This window comes from Scomber scombrus, chromosome 5, assembly GCF_963691925.1.
Source record: "Scomber scombrus chromosome 5, fScoSco1.1, whole genome shotgun sequence".
Classification (NCBI taxonomy): domain Eukaryota; kingdom Metazoa; phylum Chordata; class Actinopteri; order Scombriformes; family Scombridae; genus Scomber; species Scomber scombrus.
Window position 1 is genome coordinate 10394112 of NC_084974.1, and position 13041 is coordinate 10407152.

The window sequence follows — 13041 nt, forward strand, 5'->3', positions numbered from 1 at the left end:
CAAGGTGAGATTTAATAAATACCACACACTGTTTTTGTCTATGTAGCAAAGGTCATCAAACACACACTTACCATTAATTATCTCGATGAAGTTAGAATCAACATGGCCCTTTTTAAAAATGTATTTTTCCCCTTTTATACAGGTCTGCTTGTCTCATAAACAATGCAACATCAGATTACTAACCACAAAATCAGTGCCTCTGTGCTAGTTTTACAGCACCTTGGCTTAATGGATTAATTTGTTTGTGTTTATCATCGATTGACTCTCAGGTGATTTCCCACTGCGTGTCCTGAGCCGCTCAGTAGCGACTGGTTCAAAGTTCGACAGAGAGCTCTGGTCAAATGGACTTTCACCCATCCTCAATTTGTGGAAGAAACTCAACCAGGTTAGTTCTTTTTTTTCTGTTTGCCTTTCCCTTTGTTCATATTCCTTTCCCTAAACTGCAAAATCACACTACTTCTACAATGTTTTCAGTTCTTTTTGATCAAGTTGTCTCTTCTTATCTGGCTCTGGCTCTTAAACGTATGCCTTAAAATTGTGCTTGTAATATACGTGTTAAGAGACCATTTCTGAACTTTTACACTTTGCTAAAATTATGCATAACTTTTACTATCATAAAATGGTTTAAAAAAACCAAGCTGTGACAATTCTGTGCTTACCTTTATTTATGCACAAAATTATATTTTACATTGCCAATGCAGCACAACTAGTCTAAATGAAAAGCTTTGACAGCTAATTGGAAATTAGTAGTCTAATTGAGCACTGTGTGTGATAGCCACTTGCTTGCAGAGTCAGGCAGCACTGCTGTGTGTGGTTGCTTGGAGACCGGCACCTTTTCAAATCAAAAGGACATCTACCTCCACATTAATAATTCTCTCTCTCTCTGCCTCCTCCTTTTATTCACTCTCATGCTCTAAATCACCAGTGCTGTTTCTCTCTTTTCTCTCATTTACTTCTATGCCTCTCTCTCTCTCTCTCTCTCTCTCTCTCTCTCGTCTCTCTCTCTCTCCTCTCTCTCTCTCTCTCTCTCTCTCTCTCTCTCTCTCTCTCTCTCTCTCTCTCTCTCTCTCTCTCTCTCTCTCTCTTTATCTATCTATCCATTTCTCACTCCTTCCAGGCAGAGTTGTTTGTAGTTGCTGAGAGATAAATGAGTGACTGGTTAATTGTTGGCGTTGTATCACCAGCTAGCTTCCATAGAACTGCTTTCAATTATGGAACTGGCCTTTTGTCGTTAGCGAACCCTCACTATTTGACCATCAGTGGATCTCTCTGTGATGTTGAATGCACATGCTTGTACATGCACTGTGTGTGTGTGTGTGTGTGTGTGTGTGTGTGTGTGTGTGTGTGTGTGTGTGTGTGTGTGTGTGTGTGTGTGTGTGTGTGTGTGTGTGTGTGTTATGTGTGTGTAAAGGTTAAGTGTCGCTCTGTATGAGTGTGCATGCTTTTGTGTGAGTATATATGGCTGTATGTATTTCTGTGCTTGATTGTGTATGTAAACTGTTTGTGTGTGTGAGAGACAACTCTTTATGTAGTCTGGATCAAGTGGAATAGCATGAATAAAGACAATGGCAGAGCCATAGACTAGAGTCCCATCCTACCAGCCTTTTCCCCTCATTGTTTCTCACATCTCTCTCTCCATCCCACAGTCCTACCACCCCTTTCTCCCTCCTTTTCTCTCCTCTGCCTTTTACTCAATAGAGGAAACAAAAAAGGATGCAGGTGCAGACTGCAGCAGAATACTATGAAATATCAGCATCTGTGTTGATTTTTGTTTGTGTTTCCAAACAAATACAAACATAAATACTTAGTGTACTTACAGTAGAACCAAGAATAAAGTGTCCCCCTGGTTTGCTTTTCAAAGAGATTTTGATTTTTTTTTAATGTGGATTTATTTTGTAATTGTGAAAGAAATAATGTATGTTATTTATGTTGAGCTAAAGAATACCACAGGGTTAGGGTTAGGAGATAAACTAATCAAAGATCAGATTCTGCATGTTAATGCACAGCAGCTTTTACAATAATGCACTGTACATCTTTCTTTTAATAATATTTTGTCTGGTCAACTGTGTAGCAACCAATCTGAATAGACTTAATGACTGATGTGGTGATAAGAGGGGCACAAAGCATTGCTAGGACAATAGAACAAGAATATACAGCAAACCTTAAAGCAATATAGTTGATATGATCTGTATGTAAAGACTTTTTTTTCTGTCTTCCTGCACACCCTTTACTTTCTCTCTTTCTGTCTCAGTGTCTGTCTTGGCAGATAATGTTTTTATAATATGACATTCTCTTGTTCTCTTTCTCTCTCTTTATCTATCTATCTATCTATCTATCTATCTATCTATCTATCTATCTATCTATCTATCCATCTTTGTCAATATGCCTCTTTATCTGTCTGTCTGTCATTTATCTATCAGGGTTCAACTCTGATCCATCAGAAGGTGGCTCCACCCACAGAAGGTCATGGGTCACCAGTCCTGTCATTCATTGTGCTGGAGCAGTTCAATGCCATTCGCTTGGTTCAGGTGTGTTAGATAACCAGTGCTCATACCAATAAAAACACCTTTTACATCACATGTAGAATTTTATTTTATAGAAATAGACGTATACATTTTCTGAAGTAATTACAACCCCTGAATTACATCTTATTAGATTGTTTTTAATGCAAGTTTTTCAGCACGTATCTTGCAATATACAAGAGATGCATATGGTAAAGTGTTAAGAATTGTGGAAAGTAGGCATTGCCTCTTGAAGATGCATGTGATCATTGTGTAAATTGTGTAATTAATCTTCTCATTTAATGGGAAAAAACAGTAACTGTGATTCTGACTACTCTGTGAAACCACCAGTAGTGCTGAAATACAAATGTTCACAATTAAAAATGACATCAGCAGTACTGTGTTATGTGCATGTGAGCTGGACATGTTCTTCCATGTAGGGCACAAGAAAGCAATCAGGTGAAAATATAGAATAATCACTAACTACAGTACAGCCCTGATTACTGAGCAGACCATTGCAATCACAGGGCTTGTCAGTCATCATGAAGCAGTTGGTTTAATGGCATGATGTCAAATAACACTGTAGGTACCCATGCTCTTAAACTGGAAACTGTAATTGTTGTCACAGGTTATCCACCAATCCCTGGCTGCACTTAGCAAAGTCATCAGAGGGACCCAACTGTTGACTCCTGATGTCCAAAAACTGGCCACTGCACTGCTCAATCAAGAGGTAAGAAAGAAATATTTATCAGTGAAAACAGTTATTACCAATGTAAAAGACTCTTTGATTAATCCAGTCATACTATAACTTATACTATCAGGTCTGTTTTCTTAATGTACAGCATGAAGTGAAGTCCTCTTCTGCTTTGTGACAAAAATCGATGCATTAATAATATCATTAACAATATTTCCCTGATGTCAATATATAACATGGTATGGAAAATGTATGCAAAATCACAAATAAAACAATCAAAATGATATTCACTGTTAGTGTTTTCCATTGTAATACATTATATTTTTATATCACACATTAAGAGGAGATTTTTCACTTGAATAACCAAACCTTGAACGATATGTTTTATTTGTTTTTAAAGTAATCACAATTTTGCTCAAGATCATCATTTTGGACAGCAGGTTTTGTAAAAAGTTTTTACTCACCCTGCTAAATCAGAGCTTTTGGTTAAACCTATTTATTTTTTATTTCTCACAGTTTAGCTCAAAGAGATTTTACAAAACTATGATTTTCATGTTTCTTTGTCCATCTGTGGCGGTGGTTTGAGTGCCATGATGCACAATGAAATGTCCTGATGCAGCAGCTTGGCAGAGGAATGAGGATTTCTTCAATATGGCATTATGGCTGACCTTTGTAACGACTCAGCATGTAAAACAGATGAGCTCTCGTCCCTGTTTTACTCATTTTGAACAGTTTTTCTCCCTTTGAATTCAGCTGATTAAACAGTTTCCATGGCCCAAACTACTAAGCACTGCTTTTTTTTCATGATCATTTTGAGGACTCATTTTAGATGTTTTCTCTGTTTGTGTTATGCCTAATGAAGATGCAGCATTTAGATGAACTGTTTCATAAGCAAACAGTTATGTGTGTTATAGGGCAGTAGAACTTTGTAGAGTTTTGCATATTTTTAATTATACCGTTTATTGGCACAGGCCTGTTTGTAAGCCATCATTTTAGTGTTTTAACAAACACAGTGTATTAAGCAATAAACTCTTGAGTATCCTTGGTTGAAAAGGTTTGGGAACCTTGGAAAAAGCAGCCACCATCTTTGTTTTCAACCCACAAAATCTTATAAAATGTACAGCAATATTCTGAGTCTCTAGCATTCGTTATGTCAGACTTAATTGGATAATTTGAGGTAAATACACCCATTAATGCTAGACAGAATAAAATAGAGCCCAAGTTTGTCTGATATAGCTGCAGTCACTCATTTTTACTGCATACTACAGTATATATCAATCAGTGCCATGAATTTATTAATCAGATAAACTATCAGCTGTTTGACTTTTTTCTCCAGTAGAAATTATGTATTCAACATCCTCAACTAATAAACCATGTTAGCTCAAATACATAGGTGCATATATTAGGTAACAGGTGATTGTCACAACTGCTAAAATAACTGTTAATTAGTTTTGCTAGCAAATAAAACTAGATACATTTAGCAGATCTTGGGATTTAGTACAGTATGTCCAACCATGCCATAGGTGTCTAGCGCTCTGTTTTAACCAACCTGATTAGCCCGCTCCCAACCACAGACAAGGAACAGAAAGTGCTGAACAGAGGAGGTGATATGATTTATTTATTTGGACAATGGACCATTTGGGTTTGTAATATTGTAAAAGTATGGCAGGCACAGCTCTGGAGGGATCAGCTCCATTGCTCCTCTCTTCAGCTGTGCAGTAAAAAATAATTAGATACTTGGAAGCTACCCAAGCATCAGAAGAGAGCGGTAAGCAGTGGTGCAAAACAGAAATAAATATCACCACCGCCTTTAGTCTGTGGAGAAAATATTAATATTTTGACATGAAGACTGATACAGAGAGAACTTTTTGATTAAAGGTTAAACAATCTTTGGTATCAGTAAATGTTTCAAAGCTGTTTGTAGCTGTTTATTTTATTTTTCACAGTTACTTTCAGGCAAACTGGAGGTCATAAGCGTCACTTGGTCAAGGGAAGCTTTTCATTCAAAGCATGTGCTTGCCAGCAAGCAGCACAAATTACATGAACAATTATGCAAGTAACCTTGAAGACTAGCTAATTTACAAATATTGCCACATGTTTTCATTTCAAAATCACACATGCATTCCTCATGAGACAATATGCACTATAAGAAGTTGAGCATAAATTGACCAAACACAAATCGACCAACATTTTAATATATTTTTGTCTTGTTTTACACTTATTAAAGATTGCTCACTCCTGCTCAGTCTATTTATTTATTGGCAAATCAACGGGATCAAAAACATATTATGTAATAAATTTGCACCATATAAATTTCAGTGATATTCATTTTCCATGTTGATCTCCTTTAAAGATGTCAGTGTGACACAAACACACCAACAATGGGAGAGTGACTGAATAGTTGACTTGCCATTGAGAGATATAAAGGTCCCTTTTAGTTCAATTATGACTTCCAATCATTACCAAACATCAAATTCCCAATCCTCCCAATCTCCCTATGTGCTTATTAATGCATGTGTGCGTGTGTCAAAGGCTGTTCTTTGATCTCTGTTAAACAGTTTAAACAGCATGGACTGCCTAACCTGTTCCAGAGTTAACAGTTGTCTCCTGAGGGAAGCTTTCTTTTGCCTCCCACACACACGTTTGTCAGTGCCTTCCAAAATCTCTCATTTTAATATTTCAGACGTACACATATGAGTGTTTACTTTTCAGCCACTTTCATGGTAAAGGTATGGTTGATGGTTAGTTAATTCTTCTTGTTAGGGAAATATTGTAGTCATGGTTTAAGGAAAGCAACCCTGATTGTTGATAGGAGACGTGCCATTCTCTGACGTACTGTAACGGCAAGATGCTTTGTGTCTGTATGACCATCCATTCATCCACCACTTGATACCCTTACCTTTTACTGCACTATATCAGACTATCCCTGCATTAGATTCTATTTTTAAAAATGGACGTGCCACAATTTAGTGACGTTTAAGACCGCTTTAACACTGTTATTTTAAAAACTGCCTGGGGCCAAATCTGGCGAATTTTTTTGGCAGTCATAAGCTACTTTCCCTTGAAGAATTCCTTCAATACAGCTCAGTGAATCTGCAGCCCTCCTGCACGCTGTGCTTCTCTGGGTTGACAGCCACAATGAGAGAGAGAGAGAGAGAGAGAGAGAGAGAGAGGCACGTTCATTCCCCAACACTGCAGCCTGACTGAAGCACATAGTTTACTGATTGCAGAGTATCCACAGCATATGTGAAAAGGGCATTTTTCAATTTATCTTCTTGCTGCCAGGTGTTTGCTTTCTTTTTATTTATTTTTTTACATTGTTATATTTTTGTTTGTTTTTTTAAATCACGGGTCTGACTAACTGTCTTTCCTGCTCTATGCCTTTTCCCCTCTTTCTCAGTGTCCTCTGTCTTGGCAGAATAAATGGGAGGGACCAGAAGAGCCAATGCAGTACCTCAGAGCCGTGGTAACAAGGGCTCTCGCCATACAGGTAACGCATGCACACATATAGAGACAGCACTCGCCTTCTGCACCAGTCTTCTTCTTCCTCTTTCTTAAGCCATGACAGTACATTTACATTTTGGGGAATTCCCCGTGGGTTAAAAAAAAACAAAAAAAACATACTTATTTCATTAAATAAAATAGATGATTAAAAATGTGTCTAATCTTAGGGAGTCCTGAAGCTTCTTCCACCTGTGAGGAACATAATAGGTGCAGTTTTTCCCAGGCTTTTATAAGCATATATTTGATATCCATGGTAACGCAATCTTATGAACAGATTAGATTAGTGATGATAATAGTTTGTTTAGGATGGCCTTATACTGTAAATAAAGACAGTTTTATGTATTAAGTAATGTCCACCCCACTTTCTCATTCAGGATACAATGGCGGGTTCTAAAACTGTCAAGTGTAATAAATTTAAGTGAACCGTGATACTGTGATTTGAGGGTAGGGACAGCAGCACATAAATTACCTCTGTGTAGTCCGGTACTCATAAAATTGGTCATCATTTAGTTATAATTATTCCTTCAGGGACTGAAATCCAGACTAGGACCTTAGCCTTTAACAAAAAAAGACTTGAAATGTAGTAACCCTTCTGTATAACTGGTAGTGAAGGCATTTGCTGATGACCTCTCTGGTTATTGGAAAGCCCAGATTCCCTTGAGAATCCTCAGTGGTACTACTCCCACGGGAATGAGGCTTAAGAAGACTTAGGAAGGGTTTTCTAATCAGCATTAGTATAATGATTGATGGATCCATTTAAATCCATCATGCATTTATATCCTAGCGGGAGACTTGTTCCTCTGTAGTGAAGAATATTACAGGATTTCTGTAGTATTGCACGATTTAAAATGGACCTTGCACCTCAGATATCTTAAAACCTAAATTGGAATCCCACAGTGGCCGTGAACCTTTTTAGGGTGTATCCACACATGAGAGGAGTCCTTTAGCTGAGCCTGGGTCCAAGGACCAGGCTAAGTACTTTGAAGTTATAGTTCAGACTAAAATTAATTATGACCAATGTAGGCAACCTGATGACTAAAATAGAAGAATCATTCTAATGTTGTTTTCAAAAGTGCTTCATAAATAAAAAGGGATTAAGACATAAAACCATGATGTTCGGGGACGTGTCAGTCCTAGGTTTGTGCCAGGTTCTGGCTGAAACTCCTATCTGTCTCCTCTTGACTGTGTCTGACTATATCTCAATGCGCTCTGGAAAACTAGAACACACATACACACACAGACACACACACATTCAGAAATTATTTATTTCTCTGTGAATTTGATGCATTTCATTATTCGTGTGGGCGAGCCTTACTGCCTGTGTCTGTCTGTGTGCCGGCACTGCCTGCCTACCCATCTGTTTGTGTGTGTGCCTCTCTGTCTGCCTGCCATTGCTCGCTTTTTTTTCTGTCTACGTGCCTCCCTGTCTACCTGCACTGCATCTGTCTTTATGTGTGTCTATCTGGAGGCAGTACTGTCCTTAACTGTCCTTAACTGTCTATTTCTGCCCATCAGTACTGAGTGATATCTCTGTTAGCGGTGTGTCTGTGTCCTGTTAGTTAATCAGTCTAATAAAGGCGGAGCAGGCCAGAGCTGCTGCTGAGTGGAGCCGCTGAAGGATAAACAGCACAGCAGTGCACGGAGACACACAGGACAACCTTGAAAGCACACAATTGCACTAGGGATGCCCCCGACTAAAGGTTTTCCTAGCCGACAAGTATTCGTTAGTTCAAGCCATTAGTCATCTAGTCGTCACATGCGTACGGTATGAATTTAATTATTTAGATATATACTTTTTGTAGCATCAGAAAATGGTTTGAGTTCCACAGTTGAGAAAGAATGTTACAGGTGACACTGTTAATCCCGTGCTACATTACAGAGAAATACAATACTATAACAATGAGCATTTAAATTATAGATTTTACAAGAGCGCACATGAAGTACAGTCCAGGCATTTACAAGGTTTTGACATAGTCTTGTTAATGACAAGGTGAGGCTCCCAAAAGGAGTTTGAAAAGTTTTTTTTTCTTCTTTTCCTGTGACTATGACAACCAATGAAAACTTGGTCGACTAAAGACTCATCGACTACCAGTGTGGTCGAGCCCTAATATGCAAACAGATGCTATGCATACTGCCACACACTGACTCACTGTGTTATTAATACCCCAAATTCTCTCTTGGTGAACATCTCGACTTGTGTGCGTGCAGGTTTGTGTGCATACACGTTCATCTGCCTGTGTTAATGTGGGTATGAAGGTGCGTTTGTGCATATTTTTCTTGGCATAATGCTCATCCCAATTTATCTTTAAAGCCAGGGCAGACTGATGCTGCGGTGAAAATTAATCCATTTATAATAGAGATTGGATCAGATGTTTGCTCATTCTGCCTCTATTTGTCAGCAATTTTCTTTAGCTGACCTCCAAGTCCTCTAGTTTCTATGGTAATTTAGAGAAAACTGCCTACCTGTTACAAAAAATAATGCAAAAGAGACCCAGAATAGTTGAAGACTTCTTAGGTCAACTCTCAAAAGGCTTACATCTGGCCACTGCAACCATTCAGGATTATATCATGATGACCCTGCCTGTAAGTGTAAAAAGGACAGGGAAATCATTTGTCGTGCCACTCAGCAACATTTCCAAAAAAGAAAGGAAGATTGTATTGTCAGATATCATATCGGGTTAAGTCCTGGGCTGCACCTTTTACAAAAATATTATATCGCTGAATAAGGTGGACTGGATGAGCACTCTGGATAAAGCTTCGAGGGATCTGTCTCTAGACTTACAGATCTATACTTCATGCTTTGCATCAGTTTTTGTTTACTTGTAGCTGAATACAGCATTTGCTTTATTTGCATACATTCCTTTCTCTGCATGCATGTGCCTGTGTATACTGTTTCCATAGGTAAGTAATGGGGCCATATATTCTCATGGAGTTTATGTTTTGGTCTCTCTCTCTCTCTGTTGTTCTCCATATCTTTCTTTTGTAGTTTGCTTTATAAATGATCACAGAGAATATTGATGTCTGAATGAAACATTGATTATGTGTATTTTCTGTAACCAAACTTTCTCCATGACGTGACTGTGAATATTCAATGCACGTATGTTAGGAGTTCAGAGTTTGTTTGAATTTGTGTCAAATTTCACCACTTGATCTAAGTCTTTTTCCATTATCTTTCATTGATCCACTAAATGAATTGCCTGACTCCCGTGTGAAACTGATTTTATGCCTGAATTATATGTTTTCTTGGGGTGTTTATTTCTTATTTGCTTGTTTTTTGGTTCATTAATCTGTGTGTCTGTCTCTGTGTGTGTTTGTTTCTCTGTTTATCCAGAGTTGGGTGGAGCGTGCAGGCAGACAAGCTCTTCTGTCAGACACTCTCGATCTATCTGAGCTCTTTCACCCCGATACCTTCCTCAATGCTCTGAGACAGGAGACTGCCAGGTAAAAATGTGTATATGTGTTTGCATGTGCAAAGAAAATGAATGCTCAGGCTGATAACGTTTTGTATTTTTTAGGTCCATGGGTTGTTCCATGGATAGTTTGGTGTTTGTGTCATCATGGAGGAGTCCCATTGTAGAAGCCAAGCTACAAGTCAAGGTAGAATCAAAACAAACACACATTAACCTCCACATCATGCATGCTGACAGCAGGTGCACATACACTGCTCCCATCCAGCTACAGAATACTGGAGGCTTTGCTGCAAACAAGGCAGACTCTGGCTGAGTGATAATTGGAAAATGATAGAGAAAAAGATTGCAAGAATGGAATACATGTGTAGATAAGAAGGCAGGAGCTGAAAGAGTAAAGAAAAACACAGCTAGAAAGAAGGGAAAGAGTTTGCTGTGGATCCACTAGAGACATGTCTGCTCTTTGCGTGATTTGGTGAACAGAAATCCTTACTTTTAAAGAACTTTGAGCACACATGCTTTACAACATCACTCTCAGTCTTTAGTTCTCTCTGTTTTATGCTCTGATAATACATCTATTGTCTGTAGTTTCATTGCTTTTAGGCATTTGTTTCTTTTCTGTCTTGCCAATAAAAATTGGCATGACTTTAAATGCACTTAGCTAAAACATCCAAAAAAAGAGGGGAAGGGTGTGGGTGCTTAAAAAGAGGCTGCAGCTGCAGGGAGGGAAGGGAAATACTCTGACATCTGACAGATGAAGAAAGCGGGGGGATAATTGTTGTGAAGCAATGAGCTCCCTTACATACACACGCTTGCATGCACACACACAATGTAGCTTTTCTGAATTTGTCTCTCTCTCACTCTTTCTTTCTCTTGCCCAGATTATTGTGATTTAGTAGTTGTCTGTGTATGTCTGACTTGATGCCAGAGTTCCCTTTATTGTCTGGCTTAACTGTGGAAAATCCCTGAGTCACTGGACTGAATTCACTCACAGAAACACCCTGTGTCTCACATGTGCTATATGCATAACATGCTAGTAAATGTAAATGTGTGTCTTCCTCCTACGTTCAGGACAGTTTCTCCCTTCTTTTGCATAGACTGTTTTCATCATTTTTCCCACTGCATATCTCATCACACTGTTTGACATCTCTATCTCTTTTTGTTTCTTGAATCTGCAGCTTTTATTAATCTCTTCCTGGAAGCTTTCTTTGTCTCTCTTCCTCATAATCTTATTTATTTATTCTCCTTCTGCCTTTTTCCTCTGTTCCTTTGCCCAATCATTCTTTTTTGCAGGTCGGAGGTCTCCAGTTGGAGGGTTGTAGTTTTGATGGTGTTCATCTTTGTGAGAACCAGCATGACTCCCCGAGTGTATCAGCCGTCCCACCTTGCTACATGGCCTGGGTTCAACAGGTATGTGTGTCATTTTAACATAGTACAGGAACATATTGCTGCCTTCACCAAGAAAGTTTGTTTCTCAGTCTGCAGGATATCTTAGACTAAATGGATCAGTGTGAAACATGGAGAGGTTCACCTTGACCCAAAGAGCAATAGATAAGTGAAGTGATGCAAGTTTTAATGAAATGTTCAATAATTATACTTCACATTTAAAGGATAAGGCTGTCAATTATCTATATTTTTCTAATTGTCAACAATTGTGCAGAACCAAATCAACAATGACTTGATCATACGTACAAATATTGTGTGTGTATCCAAAGTCTGATTCATATCCTTTCTGTAAACCTCCGTTGTCTAAAAACATTTAAAAACCAAAAAAATAAACCACACCACTGCATTGGGTGACATGTTCCTCCACACTGAAGGCAATAGCTACCATAGTTTGTTTAGAAATAGCTCTAAAGACTAAGAGACTAAAAGACTAACAGCAATGACATTTTCAGTCTTATGAGAGAAGTTCCTTTCACTGCTCATGCAGGGCAATGTGGAAAACTTTGCTAGCTTGTTGTGCTACACATCGCATCACCTCTTGACTTGACTCTTGACTACATTATACATTTCTCAAAGAACTTCATTACAAAGTCAAGAGGTTATAATACAACAAGCTAGGCAATAATAGTCACTCCGTAGTTGCCATATAAGTGTATTTTCGACCCATATTTTGTCATTCTTATACATTTAAACAATATAAGCACTATGATTGCATATTTGTTTGTGTTTCACATTTCATCCTAGAACTCCGCTGCTGACTCTGCAGCTTCAGAGGAGAGTATCTGGCTGCCTCTGTATACCAGCTCAGAGAGAGTGAAGGTGGTGACGCACATCTGTCTGCCCTGTGGAGCAAACCCCAGCCAGTGGATACAGACTGGAGCTGCTCTCTTTCTTAAACAGCAATGAAATTGCATCATTTTAGGTAGAACGAGCACACAGAAACACTGACAACAGTGACTTCTTTAACCATGAGAAGTTAAGATGTTTTCAGCCAGGTGAGGAAAATATTGTCATAAAAGGCTGACCTGACTGAAGCAACAAATATACTGTACAAAACAAATTATTAACACTGCAAAATGTCAGGCTGTGACACTGATACCATCGTTTTCTAATTAAGCACCTTAGCTTGGAGACCAAAAACTTTAGCATGCAGTTATTTAATGTCACTATCATTTGCATAATATGGTACAAAGGGAAATCACCAGAGGGGAAGAAAACAGCTGAAGAATAATTGACTTTGCAGTGATCTAGTGCTAATACTTAAAGGAGAAGTCCTTCCTTTTACAAAACATGGAGGGCAAGCTTCCACTCTGGAATAGCAGTGAGTTCTCCTGATGTTAGCTTTATAAAACACTACGTTAGATATCATAAAATATTGTAAAATGTATCTTAGAGCTGGTGTTATTTTATTAAAAAGACTAGCGTAGGCCTGCAATTTTTTTGTAAAGAATTTTTGAATTGTATTTATTCAAAATAAAGATGAATTCAA

The 13041-nt window shown here is 38.3% G+C and overlaps 1 protein-coding gene across 1 annotated transcript in view; it reads left to right on the top strand.

The window, feature by feature from the left end:
* Positions 1–12831, top strand: part of dync2h1 (dynein cytoplasmic 2 heavy chain 1) — a 154574-nt gene extending 141743 nt beyond the window's left edge. Inside the window, 8 exon segments of the mRNA XM_062418496.1 lie at positions 270–385; positions 2421–2528; positions 3130–3231; positions 6596–6685; positions 10031–10140; positions 10215–10296; positions 11400–11553; positions 12319–12831. Coding sequence (XP_062274480.1) covers positions 270–385; positions 2421–2528; positions 3130–3231; positions 6596–6685; positions 10031–10140; positions 10215–10296; positions 11400–11553; positions 12319–12458 — 902 coding nt within the window. The 3' untranslated portion in view covers positions 12459–12831.
* The last annotated feature ends 210 nt before the right edge of the window (positions 12832–13041 follow it).